The sequence below is a fragment of the Sceloporus occidentalis genome, unplaced genomic scaffold, assembly GCF_023333645.1.
Source record: "Sceloporus occidentalis isolate IW3139 unplaced genomic scaffold, rSceOcc1.0.p SCAF_3, whole genome shotgun sequence".
Classification (NCBI taxonomy): Eukaryota; Metazoa; Chordata; class Lepidosauria; order Squamata; family Phrynosomatidae; genus Sceloporus; species Sceloporus occidentalis.
The window spans coordinates 142,771,641-142,797,541 of NW_028316983.1; the positions used below are offsets into that span (position 1 = coordinate 142,771,641).

At 41.1% G+C, this 25,901-nt stretch overlaps 1 protein-coding gene across 2 annotated transcripts; it reads right to left on the minus strand.

Annotated features, from left to right (window-relative positions):
• Nucleotides 1–2,958: 2,958 nt before the first annotated feature.
• On the minus strand, nucleotides 2,959–23,997 carry LOC149316907 (arylacetamide deacetylase-like 4). Of its 2 annotated transcripts, XM_089518775.1 has the most exons (6): nucleotides 23,969–23,997; nucleotides 22,876–23,079; nucleotides 12,911–13,111; nucleotides 9,134–9,350; nucleotides 5,994–6,057; nucleotides 2,959–3,733 (listed from the first exon to the last, which is right to left on the minus strand). In XM_089518775.1, exons 2-6 carry the CDS (start codon nucleotides 22,876–22,878, stop codon nucleotides 2,959–2,961), a joined length of 1,260 nt encoding a protein of 419 aa, XP_089374901.1. In that variant the 5' UTR covers nucleotides 22,879–23,079; nucleotides 23,969–23,997. The 2 variants fall into 2 exon arrangements, with proteins under 2 accessions (XP_089374901.1, XP_089374902.1); XM_089518776.1 differs by lacking the exon at nucleotides 12,911–13,111.
• Between the last annotated feature and the right edge of the window lie 1,904 nt (nucleotides 23,998–25,901).

Genomic DNA, 25,901 nt, shown 5'->3' on the forward strand with positions numbered 1-25,901 from the left:
TTGGCTTGGGGGCAGGACCTCTGAAAAAATCACCTCATCCCTAACAACAACAACAACAACAACAACACATTTATTTATATCCCGCCTCTCTGTGTAACACAACCGGGGTGGCTTACATGTTAAAATATTCAATCCCGTATCTCAATAACCCACCCATCCCTAAAATACAATTGAAGTATAAGACTACACAATGATAAGATCCTTAGCAGAGCCTTTGCTGCACATGGCATCACCCCAAGAGGCTAGGTTGGTAGGTATGGATGGCAGTGCCTTTCTGGTAACAGCACCCAGACTGTGGGATTTCCTCCCAAAGGAGGTCAGACTGGGCCTATCTTTTCTGAGAGTTTTCAGCAGGCAGCAAAAACTGTGTTATTTTGGCTGGACTTGGTCCTGAAAATTAGGAATGTCTGCTCTGTTTTTTTTTTTTTTTAATGTCTATGACGTTAGCAATATTTTCAAATCTGAGTTTTTAGTTTGTTTAAAAAGGTGTTTCAGTCTTGTCTTTACCACTTTAAATGTGTTTATATATTGTATATCACCTGGGGGGGGGGGGGGAGGCATGTGTGTGTGAGAGAAGGGATAGATAAAGGAAAAATGACTGATCAATAAACCAATCAATCAAGCAGTGCATTATGATTTGTCAGTCATTCAGATGTTCAGCTGTAAAGAAGTTTAAACAAAGATTCTAGATAAAGCTATTTTATATGATATCAGCTGACATCCTTCTTGAATACCTCTCATATTAGCTCTACTCAGCTATTCTGAATATGGGGAGAATCCACATATGGATGACATTCACTGCCCTATTGATTAGGCAGAGCTGAAATACACATAGCTTCTTTCTGCTTCATCTAGTATCCCAGGTACACACATATCTACATTCTGGATACAAGGAATGGATCAATGTGTGGAGGTTGGGAGCATGGACAATGAAAGCAATCTCACCGCAAACTGATTTAGAACATATTAAAAACTATTCAGACTAATAAAATTAGGGTTGTTCAGCCTCTGCCATGCACAAGTAAAACACTCCTGTAAGATGCTCATCCACTTCTCTTTAAAGACTTCCAAAGAAGGAGAGTCCACCACCCTCTGAAGCAACCCATTCTACTGTCAAATAGCTCTTATTGTGAATACATTATTCCTAATGTATAGGTGGAATCTCTTTCCTTATAATTTGAATCCCCTGGTTTGTGTCTTGGCCTCTAGAGCAGCAGAAACAAGCCTGCTTCATTGTCTATATGACATCCTTTCAGATATTTAAAGATATCCTGCCACCTCTCATTCTTCTCTTCTTCAAGCTAAACATAACCTTTTCCCTCAATGATTCCTCATAAGGCTTGGTTTCCAGACCTTTAATAATCTTACCGGTGTATTTAGTTAAGATCAATTGACAGCAATGAATATGTCAGAAAAACATTTTTCTACTCTTGCTTGTAGAATGCGCTGCCTTAGATAGAGTGTGATGGAATCTCCATCTTTGGAGGTTTTTAAACAAAGGCTGGATAGCCATCTGTCAGGAGTGTTTTAACTGTGTATTCCTGTATGTCACAGAGTTGGACTAAATGACCCTTGTAGTCTCTTCCAGGCCTATGATTCTATGATTCTATTCTTCTAGTTTTGGGTCTAGTTGTATTCTTCTAGTTTTGGGTCTAGTTGTGGAAAGTCTGTTGATACATACTTGAGAGTTTATGCTGCTCTATCTCTGTTGGACAAGCTTTCCCATAAAGAAAGTAAATAACACCTTCTCAAATGATTCAAGAATCATGGGTCAAACTGTTAATTTCCTCAAAGTTCTTCATTTTGGAATTTATATCTTGGCTGCAAAATTATGTTCTCCACCCCATCATCACCACCAAATATCCAATTGGCAGGTTCAAGGAACAGAACTTTTTTGGTGATGGCACCAAAATGTAGGAATCCTTTTATTGGTGAGACTGGAGTGCAAGAAAAGAGGGAACCCAATAAGTTAACCTAAAAGCTCACCTATATGAACATTTTTCAAGACTGCAGTCCTGAATACACAAGAAAGTTAATCCCATTGAACATAATAGGAATTATTTCTGAGCAAACATGTATAGGATTGTATTGTTAATTTTTATAAGATGATACGTTGGTTGTTACTTTCATCATTCTAGTTATAATTCTTGTACATGTATTCTTGCTGTGTTTCAGTTTATTTTTATACTCATTTTTACACTGTTTTTATTCATTTTGCAACAATAATATTGTGATAGCAACAAAAGGATTGATCCACAGTCCTTGCTGTTGTCATTGGATGATGCACTGAAGTAACACCATCTACTTTATATGTAAGTAATTCAAGGAATGGTTGCCAAGATCCTTTTGGTCTGCTGGCAGAGCATAAATCTGCACCAGAATATGCATACTGGTGCCCAAGGGTGCGTGTCACTACTTCTTCTACCTTAAGTGCACAGGCAGCCAGAGTCTTTCAGGTGCCACTTCACCTCCATCTGCTGATTGGCTGTGGGGATGCACCCAGATACCATTCTGCAACCCTTGCACACATGGGGAAGAAGCAGCGTAAGTTGCTTCCCCACTGCTGGGCATGGCCAAAGGTTGTTGTTCTTCTTTGGGTTCCTCAGGCTAGCCAGAGAGTGTCATGCACACTTCTGCATCCAGTTAGTTGCTGGGAACAGGGGAGTTTCTCCTGGGAGGTGCTATCTGCTCTCACATCCCTAGTTCAATGCTGTTACTCAAGGACTAACCACCTGGTTACTTCCTTGCACAAGAACTTTAATAGTACTTATGCTATAACCTATAACTTTTTCATTATAGAAAGGGGGAGTTCCTGCCAAATATCCCATGACATGCGCAGAAACAACTTTACAGTTCAATATGAGAAGGAGAAAGATGGTGGAATCACTGTGTATGAGAGAACTGCAGAGAACATTGTTCAACCACATCTAAGTGCAAAATCCAGAACTCCCACCTTGTTTATAATTTTTTAATGAAGGGAATCAGTTCCTCAAATGCTGCTTTTGTGCATGAAAATTCAGCAAGCCCAGTGTCAAGAAACAATGCAAATCCGTGGAATCCATCTTGTAGATGGTTCCAGGTCACAGGGATGTTGTTATCTTCTAGTCGTTTCTTGTAGAGCAGCCCATCATCTCTAAATATGTCATATTCACAAGTCAAAATGTATGTCTCAGGGAGTTGTTTTACAATAGCATCGTCATCTTGAATGGGTGAGCTCATTGTTTCATCATACAGTCTGACCTTTTGATACAATTCTTTTGAAAAGGGAACTGGAGATGGGGGCTTATATCCTCGAGCTTTAAATTTTTCTGGGATGAGGTCTGCACTAATCCATTTCTTGAATTGCATCTTCATGTTCTCAGGAACATGGGCATTGTTCAGTAGGTCTTCTAGGCTGGAAAAGTCCTCATTCAGATAGGTAAAAGCAAGCTTCGCAGCCCGTTTTATGGTCAAGCCAGGACCAAATCGATTTTGCTGATGGGCAGGCAGTGACAGGTTTAGTATTTGGAGAAAGGGGTACAACAGGATTTGAGCTCTGATTTTTGGGACATACATTTTTTTCACCAGTTCTCGGCAGACAAAGGCAGAAAGTGTCCCTCCGCTGCTTTCTCCCATAAGGATAATACGGGTAGGATCCACTCCATAATCTTTAGCATTCTTCATAAAATATATAGTGCCAGCGAGGCAGTCTGACAACTGAGCGGGATGCTGGTGCTCAGGACCTAATCGAAACCTGAAACAGCAACCAAAGCATTGGTGTTCAGACTTTGACAAAATGGTACAATATCCTCAGGTAGATTATTAGGTACCCAGACTGAGACAGCCCACTGCAGGCAACTGATCTTGAGGGCACTGTTAAAGGCCAGTGACATTCTCTTTGTTAGGGAAAGATTATGTTCTTTCATTGCTTCTTTCTTGTGACTCAGTCTATGGCCAGGAAGGTGTCCTCTCTGTGCTTTTTTAAAGCTTAATTCTTCCCAAGGCCCCTGTTAAGTTTTCGACTCTGATTGTCTCCTTCAGGGCCAAGGAAATCTTTCCTAAGATAGGCTATGGATATATGCAAAAAGTTAAGAACAAAATACTCTTATATTATTATGGCAGATGGCCCAATGCCCAAAAATAACCAGGGAGAAATTATGGAGGGGGGTGGTTACATCTGACAATAGGCACCCATCTGAAAACTTGGCCTTTATCTGTTCTTTCGTCACTTTATAATGGGTAACATTGTGTCTCTGTCACCAGGGGGCACCAGTGCATGGAAGACATGATGGAAAAACTTCCTGACCATACTGGTAAGGAATTGTGAACTAAATATCACTGCCCCCAACTAAATCTCCCTCCCTCCTTCCATCTCTATTAGACACATGTATGTGCGTGCACGTGCGCACACACAAGTTTATTTTAAAAAATCACTTACACAGAAGACAAGCAGATCTTCCCAATTTTCCTGTTCAGAAAAGTCTGAAAAATATTCTTATTTGGTAGGCTTCTGAGCCAGAATTTGTGTGTGCCAGTATTTGAATCTAGACTTTGCCTCCAATCTTGATGTACTTATTATTTTTAATTAATATTAATAGATTTTAATATATTCAGTTTTAAGGCAATAGAGTGCTTTGGGAATATTTGTTGAAATGTGACTTTGATTATTGATTGATTAACCCATATATGTACATGTATATTGCAATACTTTCTTGTCCCTGTGCTTCAAAGTCTGCACAAGGAAAGGTGTAGAGTAGACCACACAAAAGAAGCATCTGTGCATGCTTGCCCTCCTTATCTGGCATATTTTGTTTTCTATTTTTTTTAAAAAAATAATAGCTTGCACAATCTATTTTGTTTGTTTTATTTATGTGAAAGTACACAGAGCAATAGAATTAAATTACTGGTGCCTCATTCAGTAGCCATTGAGAATTTCTATGGCCTCCCCTTGCAATGATCATGGTACATCTAGTCAGTTATGTGGATTAGTGTCATTCTAAGGAATTCTGTGCCCATGCTTAATATGCTGAGCTTTCATAGAACTGCAGTAACCAAATCATCCTGAACAGACTAGAGATATATGTGTACAACTGAGGAATGTCACCTATATTAGTTTGAGCCTCTATAATTCTCAATTCAACTGAATTCAACAATATCAGGTATGCTTGAGAGTACGCAGTGCCACTTTCTCTTGGGAGACATGAATGCATCTTTTGACCTGGAGGAGGGCATTTGGATTAAACAAACTGAAACAGACTTACAGAGCAACACTATTGGTACTTCATGAGTTGGGATCTAAAGATAGATAACCCACCTTTTGATCTGTTCCTGCATAAGACAAGAGAGGAAGAAATCGCCTCTTTGGTTGCAATAGGAGAGGAATATTTGTTCACCCACAGTGGCATACATTTGCCATCCTCCAGCATTCTGGGAGTGCATCAGGGGAATGGAAATCTGGGGATCCAAGTTTTCCCTGGATTTGCAACCCAGGATATCTACAGAATGCCACCCTTTTTGCTTTTGCTTATGTCAAAGCTCTACCAAAGGCTGTGGAAGTTTCTCTGGTATTAGAGAGGGGGAGTTTAAGGTGTAACTGTGCCTTTGGAGAGGAAAATCCCAAACATCTTTGGCTTCCAGTATGCTCTTCCAGGTAGCATGATTACAGCAGTGCAGAAATCTGTTGACATACTCCTGAGGTCTCAATGCTGTTGAAATCATTTTGCATCTGGTTACAGGGACGTAGCCAGAAATTTCTCTCATCCTGCCTAATTCCCATGAGGCATGAAATGGTTGTGGAAGGGACTTCAGAAGCATTATGGTAAGTTGGAGCAGGTGGGGGTGGGGTCTTTGGGCACTGTGGAAAATGCCAGCCATTATTTGTTATGTTTATATCCCACTTTTCCACCAGTGGTGCTGAAATAGTGTCTAACAGCAGCAATATATGAAGCACACAGTATTGAAAAAGCAAACAAAGACATGCAGAAGGAGGCCTCCACCTTAATAAAATCACTTACTCTAAAAAGACAACCACTGAATCACTTTCTCGAGCAAGGTAGCGGCATACTCGTTCGTAAGTTCCTATGGAGAAAAAAAATATTGCTCAAAAATGATTAAAAATCAAGATGATCATTGCCACTGTAGCTTCATTGATGTTATTGTTGAGTTTTAGAAGTTATTTTGAATCTGCTTGGGTTTTTAAATAACTTATTACTTATGGGTTGGGGAATTCATGGGATTGGGCAGGAGGTTGCATTGTCCCCTACAGCTTTTCAGGGCCACACTCTTAATGTGCTGTGATAGCCTTTGTCCCATACCCAATGCAGCACATATAAGAACTCCGGGGTTTAGAAGGCAGGTAGAGTGTCCTTTTGTACCATAAATCCACCTGAGATCCCAAAGAAGGGAGTCCTTCCCCTTTCTGTGCCAAGGGAAATGACAGGCAGATTAAAAAAAAACCTGTTCCAAAAGCTGCAGAGGTTTAGGGTGTGTGAAGTGATATGGCTGATTCTGCAACCGCAGGGACGTAGCCAAGGGGGGTGAGGGGGTCCTTGGGGTCCGGACCCTCCTTCCATTAGATAAAATGAATGGTGCATGCTGCCGCGCCACCTCACCCAAGCCCCATTATAATGGTGGCACTTAGTCTGGACCCCCCCTTCCCAAAATCCTGGCTACGTCCCTGGCAACCAGAGACTGCAATGGTAGGAGCAATATAAATAAATATATAGACTGGTATCTTGTATTCTCTTTCATGCAACATAAATTTGTATGCACATAACTAAACAGTAGGGGTACTAAGAAACCCAGTTACTGTATTGTGAAGATACATAACCAATCCCTTTTGTTGGTGTCCAGTTGTGCATTAGTCTCTTTGCCGTACATAATTATAAAGCAGCAGCCCCTCTGTGAATACTGATGTTGCGCATCTTCACAATTCTATTTCCCATATACTTAAATCAACTTATGAGCATACAATGCCCCAACAGGATTCTGGCCATGGTTTTTAATAATATTTAAATAATACAGATATATTATGGCATATATATTATGGCTTGTATTCAACTGTCATTCCACTAGCTGAGTTTTACACAAGTGTTAATTTGGCACTTGGCCATTGGTTCAGTAGTTCTAATCTCATTGGGACTAGTTGAATTTAAGACAAAGGAGATTAGCACACAGCTAAAAAAAGTGACTTTCTGCTGCCGAATTCAGTTCAAATTCGGGATACATCCAGATTTTAGCTCATGGAATTTTGCTGCAGATGCCACTGGGCGGGTGCATCCCGGGTAACATCTGGCTAGAATCTGAGTTCAGCCAGCCGATTTGAAAAGCTGGGGAGCTCCTGGCTTTGAAAAGAAGCCAGTTGAACTCAAATTCTAGCCAGATGTTACCTGGTGGCATTGGTGGCAAAAATCCATGCAATAAAATCCAGATATATCCTGAATTCAAATTGAATTCAGAAGTGGCAAGTCTTTTTTTTTTTTAAAGCTGGGTAATAATCTCCCTAATTGGCATGTAGTGGGAGAAGAAAATCTTGATTGTGCCAAGAGTAGCACAATCAGCTATCACAAGCGCTCCTGCAACCCATAGTGTGCTACAAGAACAAGAGCACTACCATTTGTGCAACTGGAGAAATCAGCAGAATTGTGATAGCAAACTGTTTTAGAACATTAATGTTACTTTGGATTTAGGGATATAATTATTTTTAATTATTTTAAACAATAATATATTCTGTGTTAATAAAAATAATGGAAGAATATAAGTCTGCAGCCCTTTCAAACTACTAAATTATAGTGTTACAATTCCATCATAACTGCCATGGCAACATCCTATGGAATCATGGGGTTTGTAATTTGTGAGGCACTAGAGTTCTCTGACTAAGAAGTATAAATATTCCTTCCTAAACTACAAATTCCAGGATTCTGTAGGATGGAACCATGATACTCGAAATGGAATCATATTGTTGTAGTTGTGTAGTGTAAAAGGCCTCATGAACTCAATAGCTAGAGATACCCAAACATGATACATTACCACTTTTGCTGGCTAGTTATGGATATTTGTATTTTTTTTAAAAAAAATAGTGGAAGTAATAGATCTCTCCTGAATAAAATAGTTTTGTTCCAGTCAATAAGCCAAATAGCCCTGATAATGCCTCTGATAATTGACTTTTGAAAGAATATGTTTTTGGGGGGTTGCCCTCACTTGTCCCATCATGCTCAAACATGCCTGCTTCATCCACAGGACCACATAACACCCATGTCCTGGCAGTCATGTTTGCATGAGAAACTTACATATGTAGAATACTACAGAAGTAGTGTAAATTCTGTGATATATTCAAAATAAATGTGGACTATAAAGATTGTTCAGCCTAGATCTATTGTATATTTTGGATTAATAGATTAATATATGTATTGATCATGTAAGCCATTAGAAGGGTCAGACATTAGTTATGCATGGAGAGGCATCTAACAGCTCTGGTGTATATGAAACAGTAGATCTTCTCAGAATTTTAGGTGAAACTTTACTGAAATTATCCAAGGTACTGAATCCATGGGGGGGGGGGGAGGAGATAGGGATAAGCAGCTGAAACAGCTCCTTAAAAATTTAGAATGAGGAGATTAACAGATGGTAAACAAGGATGGGAGACAAGCGGTACACTCGCGTCCATATTGTGCGATTGCAGGAAGATTATCAGATTATGTCCTGTGGAGTCGCTCGCATTCCGTCCTTCTCTCATCAGTGAAGTGGAATGGCCCAGTAACATTTTATTGATGGGAAACTGCTGTCAATAAAAAGTTACAGGGCCATTCCACTTCATTGATGGGAGAAGGACGGGATGAGAGCAACGCCGCAGGATGTCATCTGATCATCTTCCCGCAATCACGCAATAAGAACGGGAGCATCCTGCTTCTCTCCTGTCATTTTTTGCCGTCTGATAATCTCCTGAAATTCCAAGTGAACTCACTGTCCTACTGACATAAGAGGCAACAGGTGCTGCTCTCCAGAGGTATAAATATGGGTTGTCTATTTACTTTCTTTGCTAAGGACACTCCTAATTCTGGGTGCTCTTTTGTCTTGTTTGGGACTTTCAGTCACAACCAGTTTAATTAAAATATTACTTTAAAAAGAAATGTTACAGTTGTATGATATATCTTACTTTTTGTTCCAATCACTGCGCATCCTCCATGCAGGTAGAGTATTCCTCTTCTTAGCTCAGTAGCTGGAGCTTTTGGCTGGTAAATCCTGACTGGAACATGCTCAAATTTTGAGTCCTTAATGAAGAGTGTAGATTCCTTCCCTGCTGGTACTGAATTCAACAGAAATCTAATGAACTGAAGTTGGGTGCAGACCCCTAATTTCTCAAAAATCGTTCCCTGTTTTACAGCAAGAGAGGAGGAGAGCGGTAGGTCAGAAAATTAGTGCAAGGCACTGTGAATATCATCTTGTATAACCTTTGAGAGCCAGTGTTATGGAGCTGTTTGAGTGCTGGATTGGGACTTTGGGAGACCAAAGGGATCAAATGTCCATTCAAGCATGAAAACCCTGCATGAGTTACACTGACTCAGTCTGAGATGAAGGCAATGGCAAGCCTCCTCTGAATAGATTTTCTCAAGAAAATCCTAGGGTAGGGTCACCATAAAGTAGAGTCAACTTGAAGGCATATAGCAACAACAGCAAGACTTTCAGCTCACTGCAAAACAGAAAGAAGGCTCCCAAACGTTTTTCAAATGGTGTTCCAAAGAAGGATCAATGAATTGGCTTGGAGATCAACTTTCTCCAAACTACAATCCTCTCTCTAGAGATGACACACTTTTCTTACAGATATTGAACCTGTGTACGTCCAATCTCTGTTTTGATTTTCAGGCCATTAAAAAAAAAATCTCAAACCCCTAACATACTTGTATTACATTGGCCCAGTTTGTATTCTCTAAATTTTGTCTTCTTGAAGCATTGCCTGCCATCTCTCTCAGTGAACACTTTATGTCCTTTAGATATGGTCTTCAAAACAGTCACTGAAACAGCCAAATATCTGTATGTAAAGCCGCTTCCCTGCCCTGACATGGCCCAGCCTTACTTCCTATGTTGTTTTGAATGGTGAAAATGACACATAACACACATGCAAAATCTTTTGGCTGAGAAATGCTATGTGTATATTTAAGGATGCAGCCCTGTGCTCATGTATGGGATGTAGCAGAAGCTGTGTTGCATAACACCCAGTGCCAGATATGCAGTTGCTATAACTTAATGCCAGGAAACTGTTCCCAGATATACAGATATATACAGATATAGCATCTATTCTGCTAGTGAAAATGCTACTAATAGATAAACCATGAATTCAAATAAAACCAAATAAAATAAAGCTTTTTCTTCCTTCTTGAAAGGTTAAATAGAGTTTGGGGCCTCTGTCCTTAATCCTAAAATCAAATGCTTCTCAGGGAACTTAAGTAAGAGTAGTTTGCAGAGGAAGGGTTTTGTGATGTGGAAAGGGAAGGTTGTCTGAATAGAAATGCTAAGAAATAAGGCAAAGGAAGAGAAAGAATTATGTAAGACAGATGGAGAAAGATGGTTTAGATACTGATTTGGATGTAAGGATTCTTAGTACAGGGATGTATGTATGTACGTTTTGTGTGTTTTATATGTTTAATAAAATTTTCTTTTAAAAATATCTTTTAAAAAGTTCTTCTCAGGAAGCTTTGTGACCAACTTTCCCCAGTCAAGGCTTTTGTTAAAAGCCAGAACTATGTGACTCAATGTATTCAGTTCTGGGGCTAGGTGGGCCTTCTTGGAAAGAGCATTCCACAGACATGGTGACACAGCCAACAAAATTATATATATACTTCACATCAGCTTCAAGCCAAGGACTTGGGGAGAAACATAAGGGAGGCAATGCCAAGGTCTCAAACCATTTAGGGCTTTAGAGAGGAACCTGCATCCTACATTTGGCCCAGAACTAGCTCTGTTGCGACATGTCAAAAAAAACCCTGTAGGAAACAGCCCTTTTAAATCCATTAGAATTTCCCAGACACTTTGTGAGGATACTCCTCCAAAGGGTACATTGCAATAGCCCTATTTGAAGTTACTAAAATGTGAATAATGGTAGCTGGGTCTGCTGTTTTCAGGAAAGAGCACTACTGGTCTCCCAGTTGAAGCTACTCTGAGTCATTCCTTCTGATGGGGCATCTGGAAGCAGCACTGGATCAATGTGCAAACCCAAATCTTCACATGAAGTACAGCTCCATCTCAAACAGATTATAAGGCCCATCCTGCTTCTCTTGGAGGTATACATGTTCTGGAATCCTTTTTGACATTGAACAGTATATGTTAGATTGTGTGTGTGTGCTGTGTGCCTTCAAGTAGTTTCGGATTTATGGAGACATGAAGAAGATTATCATCAGTATCGCATGATCATGGGATGATTATCACACAACGTCGGGTGACGTTGTGATTATCCCACAATTATCCTGTGAATAAATAAGAGTTCTATTGCTGCTTTTTATTCATGGAAAATTCCATGAATAAAAAGCGGCACTAGAATTCCTCTTTACTCATGGGATAATTGCAGGTTAACCACAACGCCGCGTGATGTCATGTGATAATCATTCCACAAGTATGCGATATTGACAGGAGCATTCCGCTATGTTTCTGTCTTTTTTTGCCAGTGTGATAATGTCCTAAAGAGAACCTATCATGGGCAAGATTTGTTCAGAGGAGGTTTGTTTCTACCTTCCTCTGAGGCTGAGAGTGTGCTCAAGGATACTCAATGAGTTTCCATGATCAAGCAGGGATTCAAACCCTGGTCTTCAGAGTCCTAATCCAACCCTCAAACCACCACACCACCACACCACACTGTCTCTTGTATTAGATTACATGAGACTTAATTTATATGCTTATTTGTTCGGCAAAAGAAGTTGCATTCAAAGCATAGTATGATAGAAAAATTGAAGACACCAGACAGAAACACATAAAAATATACTACAGCACAATATATTTTAAAATGTATAATGCTGTTTTTTATGGGGATGGTTGTTGTTTTGTGCCTTCAAGTTGCTTCCAGCTTATTGCAACCCTAAAATGAACCTATCACATATTTTTAAAGCAAGATTTGTTCAGAGGGAGGGTTGCTTTTGCCTCCCTCTGAGGCTGAGAGAGTATGACTTGCCTAAGATCCCCTGTGGCTGAGTGAGGATTTTAACCTTGGTCTCCGGAGTGATACTCCAGTTCTCAAACTATTATACCATGCTTACTCTACACCACACCGGAAGGACAGGATATAAATCAATGATTATCAACATTTGAATATTTTAATAACAATTCGATAATTTATAGATTTTTTAAAAAGTAAGCCAAAAGCTACTTAGATGCTAAAAATCTCAATATATAAAAACACCATCAATGATCAGTCCAGTAGTAAGAAATGTGTGTGTGTGTGTGTGTGTGTGTGTGTGTGTGTGTACATCAGCAAAACTAGTTCAGCAAGCTTCCTCACACCTGGTTTGTCTTTGTCTTATTTATCCTGAGACAATATTACAGTGCGTCTGGCTCTACTGATGCCAGGGAATATCAACGAAGTACCACATTAATTAAATTAAATTAAACCCAATAGTGTCTAGACTTGCCACTACACTTTTTTTTCCTTCTCAAAGGAAATCTCCCCACTATTTAGACCATTGCCTAGACACAGAAGTTCTTGTAAATTTGCTACAATACTAGTTGTTGAACAATCTCTGTTGGATGGAAAGAAATCTCTTTCAGTTGAAATTTAGTTTAAGCTGCAGAGGGAAGCAGTTTCTCTATCACTAGACTAATTTTGCCAAGTATGAATTGTTTCTAAGAACATGAAACCTGGTTCTAACAGGTGTGAGATGTACATATTTCTGAGCAATTGCAGAAAAACAATGAATGAAGGAAAACAGAAAGTTTTTTTAATGCTTACCCACTGAAATGCCCAGACTGTCCCCAAATGATACAGCCAGACCTTTATAGGGTCTCTACCTTCCGCAGGAAAGCCTATTTTTGTGAATGCACGACAGGCAAGCAGAGAACTTTCAAGGAACGAGACAGGAATATGCACTGCACGTCTTGTGATATCCATGCAAAATGAGATCAACTTCTGTAAAACCGGCATTGTCCTTTCCTAAGGAGATGGGAACCAAGTTATTGCTCCTTTGCCAAGTGCTGTATGAGAACTCTAAATTAGATACAGCACCATAAATAAGCTGACTCTCCACCTACACAGTACAAGGTTGGACCTCAAAACGTAAGAACATCAGAGTATAGCTTCATGCAGTTGGGAAAGAGCACGGCCCAGAGAAGAAATGGAGTTGAGCTGTTGCATATGCATTTGACAATTAGATAAACTAATAACTAGACACAGGATGTCATCACTGCTAGGAGATAAACTAAGTAAAAGAAGGTAAGTTATGTCTCTTTAATTTCTCAGGCTCAATGTTTGCATCCATATGGTGGATATTAAGTTACCTTTGGTTTTTCAACTTCACCTGCATCATCACTCATTTGCTAGATCCCTCCATAAGGAAACCAGTACCATTATTGAAACTGCCTTCTTTTATATCACTAGGGTAGAGGGGACCTTTGTTTTTTTCCAGCCCTAGCTTTAAACTGTTGTTTTAAAGACTATTTATTTATCTATCTGGGGTGTTTTAGCCCAAAAGTTTAATGCATTAAAGACCAGAAATATAAAGTACACACCCAGGCTTGTATACAGCTCTTTGGTTCTGGTTCACATGTCGCAAATAAGAATTGTTAACAGGTAATGCAGTGTGTGTTGTGTATGTGCATGCACATGTGTGTGGGTGTGTGAAAGCAAATTGATTCCAAGCTGTCAATTTCTGGGATACCTAACTCTGAGGCAACCTATTATGGAAAGGGTGTCTTGGCCTGCTGCATTGTTGAGAGAGAAACTACCAAGTGTAGAAGGCTAAAGTATCTTTTGCTGTTCTAGCCACTCAAACTCTATAATTTCTCTCTCAGATATACTATATGGTGCATGCACAGTGCAGAAATTATCTGGTTTGAATCCACTGGATTATTTCTACAGTATGGATACATAGTTATTTGTGGTTTTTTTGGGCTTTGTGGCCATGTTCTAGAAGGGTTTATTCCTGACGTTTCGCCAGCATCTGTGGCTGGCTTCTTCAGAGAAATGTTAGGAAATGTTTGAAAAATCGTGGGACTCTAACCTTTATCTGGAGATTTTACGGATGTTGTCAAATAGAAAGGAGAAAAAGGGAGACCAGCGTGTAAAAATGATGCCAGTTTACAAATCGTTCCTCCTAATCTTCCCCCCAGGAGTGCAGCCCCTAATACCCTTCTTTTTAGATGGAAAGGCTAAAGACTTTTCCAGTCTGATTCTAATCAGATTTAGTTGGAAAAAGTCATTCAAGTAGGATCTCATGTCTTGGTGAATTGGTTTGAGACCGAAAACTCTTCTCCCCAGAAGAATATAGCTTTAATCTTGAGAAACCATAGACAAGAACATTCTATGGTGAGAAAGAAAATGCTCTAGGCTGGTTGTATTGTATGGTTTTTTCCCTTAGGAAACCACCCCTGAGATAAACCATCTAGTAAGGGGGGCTGAGACAGTCTACTTTCGAAGCAAAGAGAAGCATAGGTGGAGGGTTGGCTTCACCCAAGAGCATGATGGAGTTACATCATGCATTGTATGTGGGAGTGTAAAAGAAGAATTGTATGAGGCTAAAGGGGTTTTGTATATGTGGGGACAGAACTGTGTGTTGCTCTGTGAAACTATGGCCCGAGACAGACGGGCCCTTTGTGGCATGGCGGCGGTGATACTAGGGTTAGAGACTGCACGGCAACTGCACGGTCCCTAACCCTAGTACATGCAGGTGGTGTAACAATGGTGACATCCTGTGTACACGGGCACCGCCATTGTGACGTAAGCACAGCACATCATCTGCATGGCGCACTCATGACGTTTGCCCTGTGGCGCAAAAAGAACCCAGTTTTTCTGGGTCCTTTTTACTCCGGAGGGAAGCTGTGCGGTTTGGCGGCTGTGGTTTCCCTCTGGAGGGAATTAGGCTGCTGGTAGGCCATCCCTTTGGGGTGGTCTGTACTGCACCTTTCAGCCCGTACAGACAGGCAAAAATAAAGCCACTTTCAGTCACTTTGGAGGTATGCTGTTTAAGGACTGGAGCACAACTTTGGCGCAGCTTCTGGCCTCTTAAAATGTGTGTGTCATTTAAACAGCATACCTCCAAAGTGACCTGAAGAAGCTTTATTTTAGCCTTTCTGTACAGGCCCAAACAATACGAAGAGATTAAGAGCATGATCCTACCTGGTGTGGGTGGGGTGTAATATTCTGCCACACAGTGCTACATCCTCCCACCCCAGAGGGCAGCTTTACAGAGGTGAATCCAAAGGGTAGATGATGAGCAAAGAGGTGGTGCACATGTCACCAACAAGATTTCAGGTTATGTGTGTTTAGTTTAGTGTGGGAGGTGAGGAGAAGAGTTGTGACCCCATTCACAGCTTGTTCTGGCAAAGTATATTGCCAGCATGTGACCCAATCCTTCCACCCATCTCTGGAGCTCAGATTCTAAGGAGAGAGAAGAAGGGGAGATTTTATGGGGGGGGGGGGGGTCAATGTTGATAATTTGGCCATGCTTTGGGGCTGTGTGAACTTCCAGAGCACTTAGTATAAGAGGCAGGGCTTCTGCTGAGCTGTGGACTTGGTTGTGCGTAGTCAGTGGTCACTAAAGGGCTGTACAGACAACCGCATGCTGCGACCCCAATCTGGCCTCTGGAAAGCACACACACACAAAAAAAAAAACCTCCAAGGGGTGCCATAGATGTGGCAGCATGGGTTTATGACGCGCTTTTGGTGCTGCATCATGTGGATGCAGCACCAGAGGGGTGTCATCATGACATGCGCTGTGTGGACCAGCGCATGCCAAAATGGCATCCTGGGGGAGGGGTTAGGGCACGCAGCGTGCAGAAGCTGTGCCCTAACTTCACCCACAGGCTGGCATGAAGTGTCGGTCTGTATTGGCTCCAACTCTATAGAGCTTCTGCTGATAGAAGCTGAGCTTGTGTTTTTTGGAGTCAGCAATGATTATTTGGCTGTATTTTTGGAGGTTTGTGTAAGTGTGTTTCTTTGATTTGGATAGTGTGCTTTCCTTGAGCAGATGAGGGATTGGAGTTATTAGGATAAATAGTACAGGGGCCCAACAGTGGGTAAAAAACAACAGGGATTCAGCTGGAGAGGATGACCCATGGACTTCTAAATCCCTACATTAATATACAGAGCATGGGAAATAAACACGATGAATTTGAATTCTTTAAGCCAGGGAGGCAATATGATTTAATAGGCATCAATAGAAACCTGATGGAACAAGCCTCATGATGGGAATGTAGTATTAAAAAGGTATAACCTATCGCAAAGTAAAAGATGAAATAGAAAATGAGGAGGAGTAACATTATATATGAAGGATATGTTCACGTATGAGGAGATCCATGACTCAGAGCATGGAAAACAGGTTGAGAGCATGTGAGTAAAAATTAAAGCCAGGGTGGGGTGGGGTTGGAAAGACACAACAGTGACCTCATTGTGAGAGTCTACTATAGCTCCCCACAACCGGACTGAAGATTCAGATGATGCCTTTCTAAAACAAATGACCAAATAACCAGAAAGGATAGATACAGCAGCAACAGAAGGTTGCAACCACCCTGATATTAGTTGGGAAGTCACACCCTACCAAGAATTGTACAAAAGGTTGAAGGCACTGTACAAAAGGCAACAGGAGGATCAACTATTTGGGATTTGATCCTAATCAAGAGACATGAACTTGTCAATGGAGTGGAAATAGTGGGGTCCTTGGTTAGGAGTATCCATGTTCTCTTGGCATTTGTTATGCAGATGAAAGAGGAAGCCAAATGCAGTCAGGCATAAACTCTGAACTTGAAGAAAGCTGATTTCAATAAGTCAGGGAAATACTGTGTGGACCCTATGGTCAAAAATGATAAAATAGAAGGGAGTTTATGATGTATGGAGTTTTCTTAAAGAAGAGGTATCTTCCAAGAAGGAAGAAAAGTTGATGGTGTCTAAAGGAACCAGGGGAGCTGTACAAAAAACTTCCAGATGAGATTTAAAAGAGATGTGAATGAGAAATGGAAGAAGGGGTCATGTCAAACTAATTTGATCTCTTTTTAAATAGTTATAAGCTCAGTAAATAAAGGTTAATAATAATAATAATAATAATAATAATAATAATAATAGATCAGGGGAACACTGTGGATGTAGTATATACTGATCTCAGCAAGGCTTTTGACTGGGTCTCCAGTGATATTCTTGTAGGTAAGCTGGTGAATTGTCATCTGCATAGTGCTATTGCTAGGTAGATCTGTAATTGGTTTAAATACTGAACCCAGAATGTGGTCACTAACAGCTGCATCCAGAAGAGAAGTGACTAGTGGAGTATGTCAGGGTTCTGTCTGGGTCTGATGTTGTTGATTTGGATGATGAAATAAAAGCTATTCTTATCAGATTAGTACATGATGCCAAATGGGGGTGAGGGAGCTAATATCCCAGAGGACAGGATCAGAATGTAAAATGACCTTGACAAATTGCAGAGCTGGGCCAAAACTAACAAAATGAATTTCGACAGGGATATATGTAAGGTATTAAATCTAGGGAAGAAAAGTGAAATACATAAATATAGGATGTACTTGGACGAAATATTTAGGGGTTTTAGTAAACTACAAGCTAAACATGAGACAATAGTGTGATGCAATGGTAAAAAAAGGCAATGCGTCTTTGGGCTGCATCAACAGGAATATAGCGTTCAGACTGAAGGAAGTAATAATGCCACATTATTCTGCTTTGGCCAGACTTCACCTGGAATATTGTGTCCGGTTCTGAGCACAAGAGTTCAAAAAGGATATCAACAAGTTGGAATTTGTCCAGAGAAGGGCACGATGATCTAACATCTGGACAGAAAACTTTACAAGAAATGACATAGGGAGCTGGGTATGTTTAGCCTGGAGAAGAGAAGATTGAGAGGTGACATGATGGCTATCTTTAAATATCTGAAGGGATGCCATGTAGCAGATGGAGCAAGCTTGTTTTCTCAAATGAGTAAATAGATTCAAATGACAAGAAAAGAGTTTCCACCTAAACATTAGGATCAGGAAACTCTAGCAACCTACACTGAATGATTTGTCCTGTTTGTTAAGTATTAATTGATTGTTGTAAAATACTGCCTTTCATTTGTGGTATTGATTGCATGTCTGTCATGAAACTCCTGAATCACAGTATAATGGGTGGTGTTTGGTAAGAAGGCAAGGGAGGGCAATGGTTAGCCAAGACACAAACATGTCCATGCAAGAAAGTAGTGGGATGGTGTCCCTTCCCACTAAGAGTACAGTGGATCATTTTTCTCTTTAAATTTTGTTCCCCAACCCTTTATGGGGGATTTTTAGAGAAGGAGAAGAACTACCCTTCCAAATCACTGCAAGCTCCATCCTAGCTGCTGTAACTTCTGAAAATGCTATATCTCTGTGTCGAATTTTCCAAAGGTGTTTTGGAATATTCATTGGAAGTGTGCTCTCAAAACTAGTTTTGCACCTGCTTTACTGTTTTGAAAGGCCGAGTATTTCAACCCATATCTGTTTATAGGCCACCTATTTTGACTCTGGTCCCAAACACATTTTCACTTTTGAAAAACAGAGACTTTCTCTACCTCCATGTTGGCTTCTGTGGGGAAATAAACAAATGGTTGCAATTTTTTTACTTTTTGATAGAAAGATGAAATTTGTAGGCATATTAGTGCTTTCTGAGTGGATAAAACCTAAAAATATGCTAATAAATAGATAAATAAGTTCAGGATTTATTTATTTTTGTGTATTGGGTCTTTATTTTTATTTTTTTAAAAATGATTATTTTGGCATGTGTATATGAAATACAATGAAAACAATAAATGTAAAAAACAATGTAAGATAGATACAGTGGTCAGCAATTTTTAAAACTAGAGTTCATCTTAAGGTATCTTTCCATAAATCATGTGAATGTCCGTTTTGACATTTTATAAAAGAGATAAACCAAAACTCAAGTTTTGCAGAAATTGTCTTGTTGCAGTTTCTTCCTGTGCTGCCTCATCTATGTAAGCTTGACTGTCAGTGCAAGTTGTGAAACTCTGGAACACCAGTTAAATTCTATCGGCCTGAACAGACAGGCCAAAATAAAGCTGCTTTGGGCCACTTTGGAGGTATGCTGTTTAAATGATGCATGCGTTTTATGAGGCTGGAAGTCAGGCGAAGCCATGCTCCGGTCTGGAGCACAGCTTTGGTGCAGCGTTGGGCCTCTTAAGATGTATGTGTCATTTAAACAGCATACCTCCAAAGTGACCCAAAGCAGCTTTATTTTGGCCTGTCTGTTCGGGCCCTATGTCCTCTTTCCATTTAGCTGAAATCTTCCTTCTAACTGCTGCCAGCAGGAAAATGCTTTGTTTTGTCATGTAATAAACAGGAGCAACAAATCCAATTTGAGGCCTTCTGATATATCTTGCCTAGTAATGTCCCTTAGCAGAGCAAATATTGATCCCCTCATGATTTCAACTTATGGTAACCCCTATGAATGGGAAACCTCTGAGATCCCAGTCATCAGCTGTTCTGCTTAGGTCTTGCAAATTCAGAGCTGCTTCCTTGATTAAACCCATCCACCTGTAGTATCATCTTTCTCTTTTTTTACTGCCTTCCCAGTACCCAGTACAATTGTCCCTCTGTATCCACAGATTGTGCATCCACAGATTCAACCACCCCTGACTTGAAAATGATATATAGATTATATTTTAACTCATAACTGTTTTAACTTTTTAAATGGTTTAATAGTTTTATTGTTGTATTGTTTTTAAATTGTATTGCTTTAAAGCTGCTGTTCGTCGCCTTCAGCTCAGTGGTTGCCAAACTTAGATCCCCAGATGTTTTGGACTTCATCTCCCAGAAGCCATAGCCAGTTTGGACAACAGCCATGACTTCTGGGAGCTGAAGTCAAAAATATCCAGAGGACCAAGTTTGGGAACTACTGGGTTGAACAAAAGGGGACAGTGGATCTAGAAGCAAAGTCTGGAGGATTTTTCTTCAACCCTGCAGTCAAAACTGAAGCTAAACTGTTCAGAAACCTCTCCTGGAGTACAATATAAGGAGTAAGGCGCTGGCTAGACAGGCCCTGTACATATGGGTGCCGCCATTTTGATGTGACTGATGCCTAGCGTCTGTACATCTTGGCGCCCTTGTGACGCTGCAAGTGCACCATTGGTTCCTTGCAGTGTCACAACCGTGCTGCAGAAAGAACCCACTTTTTGTGGGTTCTTTTTGCTGTGCAAGGGAGCAGCGCGGTTTGTCCACTGCGGCTCCCTCACGCAGCAAACCAGGGCGGCGGGAGACCTCCCTTTTTGGGCGGTCTGTATCCCACCTAAGTAGAAATGGTACAAGAGGCTGATGCCATCCCGTTCTACTCTTTTCCCAGTTCAGAATCCTCACCTCTTCTTTGGATAGAATGCTAAAGACCTTGTAAAACTACAAATCGCAAGATTTCATAGGATGGAGCTACGGCATTTAATGTGCTGTCAGCATTCATTACTTCTGCAGGATAGGTTTTCCATTTGCATTTGCTGAGCCCTGACTTTGCTATTTTTCAGCACTGGTAGCCAAATTTTATTCACTTTAAGCCAGGGTTTCTTCTTTCCTTTTGAAGTTGTTCAAGTGTTTGTGGATTTCAGTGGCTTCCCTGTGCATTCTGATAGTTGTTGGCATGGTCCAGAATGTCAGTGTTTTCAAACAGCATTTTATGCCCAGGATGGTTTATAACGTGTTCTGCTACTGCTGATAAGGGGGGTCCAAAATTTTGGATATAATGTCCATACATATGCATGGGGGGAAAAAGTGGCCCCCAATTATAAAATTTACTTTGTGGAGTAATTTAAAAGAAAACCTGAATAAGATGATGTATAGATGATATCTAACCCCAATTAAAACTGTCAAAAATGTCCCAGAATGTTTCAAAACAATGTTGATGGAGAAATGTTAATACAGCCATGGATGGGAGGTCCACTGTCTCATTCAGATTAACCCTTGCTAACTATTACTGAACAGTGGAGTACATTAACACCAAGTATTTGGTGTTACAAATCTCCTACATGCAATATTAAGTATGAGCTAGTAAGAGCAGCATTGGAGTTTATCACACTGGAGGAATTTCTCTTAATTTTGAATGAAAAGAAAGTGGGGCCAGAACACATTCACGCGAATTTGCTAGTTCAGCAAATTTACATGAATTCTAATTGCGTTTGAACTGACTTCCCATTGCCCGAAAATAGCTTGCCATTGCCCGAAATTGCGTGTGATCACCTCTCATGCAATAATGTGAAACCCTATGATTGCGTTCGTACTGCTTCCCATTGACCAAAATTGCAAGTGGTAGTCTATCACGCAATAACATTAAACCTCATGATTGCGTTCGGATTGCCATTGGATTATACTTCCCATTTCCCTTGTCTGATAAACTCCCTTGTCTACACACAAATTTAGAAGACACTTTTGACTCTAGTTTGATGAGTTTATGCCAGCATTAGCATGCCCACATCCTCCGCATAGCAGCTATTACAGATCCTTGAATTACCTGTTGCTGAAAATCAACAAGGAGGGATATTTCACAACTTTAGTTTAGTGTCTTGGTTCCACCCTCAGAGATAACAGTGGATAAGAGTGAGACAAATGCTTCCTTTTTGTCTTTCTATATTCATCTCAAACATCCCTTTCATCTTTCCTCTAACATACTTTGTGGCCACTTTCAATTTGTTTATCTTACTTTTGGATTCTTTCCAGTTTATCAAACATGAACTTTAGTGCCTGGAGTGGAACATTATATTCAAAATAAGATATTAAATGAAGTGGGTTTCTTGAGAATACCAGCAAATTTATAGCATCTACAATATATGGCAGACACTGTGATTTCATTTTTGATATGAACTTTAAGCAGGGTCCTATACTCTCCAACTGTCCCGATTTAGCAGGGACAGTCCAAATGTATCCTCTGTCATCCCACTTTCCCAACTGTTTTAAAATGTCCCAGTTTCTTTCTTCTCCTTGGCTCTTCCCATTTCCTCCCTTCATCTTCAGCTTACCATATTTCAGTTGCTGCAAACTGAGCTCAAGGTAGTCCATTAAGTCAGCAAGGAAGAGAGGAGATGAAGGAGAAGAATCTTGCCTTCCCATTATACTCAGGCAAAAGCAAACTTCAGCAGCTTCTCCTAACGTGTGTTCTTCCTTGATAACTTTTGCCATCTTTGCCACACTCTGATATTGCTTGGACTCACATGTCCCAGTTTTAATTTGTAAAATGTTGGAGAGTATGACCCTGTGGGCATGGAGGCTGGCTTCAAAAGTCACTTAAGATCTCACTACAAATGTAGGATATTAGCCAGGTGCCCACTTCTTTCTCTTTGTGCCAACTGGTTAGAAAACTGCAGACACTTCAAGCTAAGAAATAGACAGTGCAAGCTAACCCCAGGATTGTTATTGATGATTTCTCTGTTCATTTCAGGTTCCATTAAATATATATTATAGTAGACTGATACATAAAATTCCAATAATGCATCTTCACTATTTCAAAGTAAATTTCATGCAATGGGTGTGTGCCTTAACACCAAAAATTGATGGGTGTTTGTCTGAATCACACTAGTTAATTATATACTGCCAACGTTCAATTAGTTCATTACATCTTTGACTCCTATATTGAAACTAAGACCTATCCTAAATTGGCTGCCTCAATTGTGAATTGTGAAATTTATTTTGATAGCTTTTCAGGCTGTGTGTGTGTGTGAAACAACCAACTAAATAATTTGTGAAAAGAGAGGTTCTTACCATGGGGGCAGGTGACAGTAATCTCACTTCTTTTCTGAATAATTCAAAAGAACCAGTTTTGCAAATCCACACTTGTATTGAGTAAATCCCCCAAAGGGATTGAAACTTGCTCCAGTCTAGTTACAATAACACAAAAGTTATCTGCATTTACTGTCCACCCTGGTTTACAGTTAAGGCCTCATGTGCAAGTCTTCTTAAAATAAACTGAAAAAAAGAAGTGTATTTAGGAAGCATACAGCTACTTTTTTATATCACATAACCTAAATACTCTAAAGGCACCAGATCCAATCTGATCTTGGAAGCTATGCAGGGTTAGCTCTAGCTAGTATTTGATGGAAGTCTGCCAACAAACACCAGCTGCTGTAGGTGATATTTTAGAGGAAGGAACTGGCAAACCACCTGTGAGTATTCTTTCTTGAAGCCCAAAACAGATGGGCCAAAAGTGCTGTGTTGGGGCATGGTGTTCATACTGATCATGCCCTGAATGTGGCCGGAATCTGTGCCAAGCCCGTGCCAATCCAGAAGAGCCAACACAAAAAGGAGCAGCGAAAAGCCGCTTCTGCCAGCAGCTGGCTTGAGAACTGCAGCGGCGGCGCCCCCCCCCTTCAGAAGTGGGCCCTACTATTCGCAACAGTCCCTGTGCAATTGAGATAGGAGCAGACTGGTAATTTTTTTCTGACCATCTGCATGACCCCTAGAAAACCGTATGAAATCCACAGGTTTTCTAAAAGTTGGCAGCAACTTGAATGCATGTACCCTTGCATGCACTATAATTACACTATCAATACACTGTCAATACAGATAACTTTTTTCTTTGTTCTTGTCTTTTTTATATAGCAAAAGTATCTTTTCTTCTGGCCTCTTCCTTTTTAACCATGGGGTGCTCTTCACCTAATAGAGTGCTGGTAAAATAGCTATGTGCTGCATGGGTACATCCATGGCATTGTTATAGCCCCTCATAAGTGTGGCTAATTTAAGAAAGAGTAATTTCATTCCACCTTACACTCTGCTTTTTCTCTATTCCATTTCACATTGAAGAACTACTAATATTAAGTTTGGAACTGAGCTATGCTTCATTTCTTGTGATTTTCACCTCATTTTTTTCTCCTTAGCAGTTAACAGTGCTCGCTCGCTCGCTCTGTCTGTCTGTCTGTCTGTCTGTCTATCTATCTCATTTTTATGCCCCCTTTATCCCAAAAGGGACCCAAGGTGGCTCGAAAATCCTATCACTGATTAAATCACAACGAGAGTATGGATGTAACTAGAGAGGGAGTTCACCAGGCAGGTCCAGCTCCATCAGGACTAGCCTGAAGGAAGGAGACTCTGCCCTCCATAACTGCCATTCACCGGCCTGAGATGGAGTTCACCAGGCAGGTCCAGTTCCATCAGGACTAGCCTGCAGGAAGGAGACTCCGCCCTCCATAACTGCCATCCGCCAGCCTGAGAGGAAATTCACCAGGCAGGTCCAGCTCTATCAGGGCTAGCCTGGAAGAAGGAAGAGCCCTCCCTCCAATCCATCTGTCTTGGTCCAGGCCTCAGAGGGAGAGAAGAACCACTGGACCTCATCCCCTTTCCCTCCACCATTCCCTTCTCCTTTTGTTTCGAGTCTTTTAGATTGTAAGCCTGAGGGCAGGGAACTGTCTGATTAAAAATAATAATTGTAAGCCACTCTGAGAGCCATTAGGGCTGAAGAGCGGGGTATAAATACCTAAATAAATAAATAAATAAATAAATAAATCATTGCTTTATTGTGTCATGAAGCTATGCAGCGGTGTGGTGCACAGAACACCCAGCTGACCAATCAGAAGGCAGCTGAAGACCAGCCAATAGGATGTGGGCTGGGACTTTTGAAAATTCTGAGCTAATAGAGGAGAGAGTCCGTTGGGAGACAGTTGGGTGACAGTTGGGATTTGACAGTTGAGGGAACAGTTGAGTCCGAGAGAGGACTGGGTTCCATGAGTTCCTGAGGGAATAGCCAGTTAGGGCTTGGAATCCTGAGAGTGAGGTTTCCAGGGATAGAGAAGGACGGTTAGGGGTAGAGTCTGAGTGGTAAAGGGATCCCTACCGTTAGACTTCTAGGACTCTAGGAAAGGGAGTGGCTGGAGTGTGATATCCTGCGGGATAGTGCTACCTTTGGTGGCTGTTTGGTCTAATTTTAAGAGAGGAACTTAATAGAAGGAGTGAGTGAATCATTGGGGCGGCCTGTAGGCGCTCCTTTCCCCTCCGGATCGGGCCTCAGCTGCCAGAGCGGCAGCCTCCGAGGCCCCATCCGCCGCTTTCCAGCCCGCAGGGCTTCATGCCCCAATGACACTCAACGGTGGTGGGGAGGAGGAGAAAGGGGCCACTCGGCCCCTTTCTCCCTTGTGTCGCTGGCGCAGCTGTCTAAAGGTTGTGCCAGCGACGCAAATCGAGGAAGGAGCTCCGTTTTGGAGCTCCTTCTAGCGCCACGGAAAGGGTGCTCTATGTGCCCTCGTGCGGCACAAAGACGTCATGTCTGCGCTGCCCCATTTGGAGGTGGCGCGTTTGTGACATCGTAATGGCGGTCCCTATGTGTATAGGCCGCTGCCATTTTGTACGTCCTGGGGACGTACTAGGGTTAGGTGCGTGCGTAAGGCACGCACTTTCCCTAAACCTAGTACGTCCTCAGGACGTATTTTACGCCCATCTGTAACGGGCCATTGTTATAGGAAACTGGTGATTTAGCTAAAGATTTATAAAACCAATGGTAACTATAACAATATAGAAAGTAACAATTACATAAGATATCATATCAAAACCAACACTGTTAAACCTTCTTGTAAATAAAGTTTTATTTGTTTGATTCAAGAAGGACATGCCTGGACTTGAGTTAATACACGCTACTTACATTACAGTGTAATGCCACCGCTGCCTCCTCCTCTTCTTCACCCCTCCTCCTCCTCCTCCTCTTCCTCCTCCTCCAGCACCAGCAAGGCCTCCTCTGGCCTGCCGCCACTGCCCCTGCAGCAGCCCTGCGTGGTCATAGCAGTGGCGGTGGCTGCATGGGG

Coding starts and splice junctions, on each gene's coding strand:
- LOC149316907 (XM_089518775.1), bottom strand. Junction 9,351..12,910: donor CAGTCTGGGCATTTCAGTGG/GTAAGCATTAAA, acceptor GCTGTAAAACAG/GGAACGATTTTTGAGAAATT. Junction 3,734..5,993: donor TCAGTGGTTGTCTTTTTAGA/GTAAGTGATTTT, acceptor TTGCTGTTTCAG/GTTTCGATTAGGTCCTGAGC.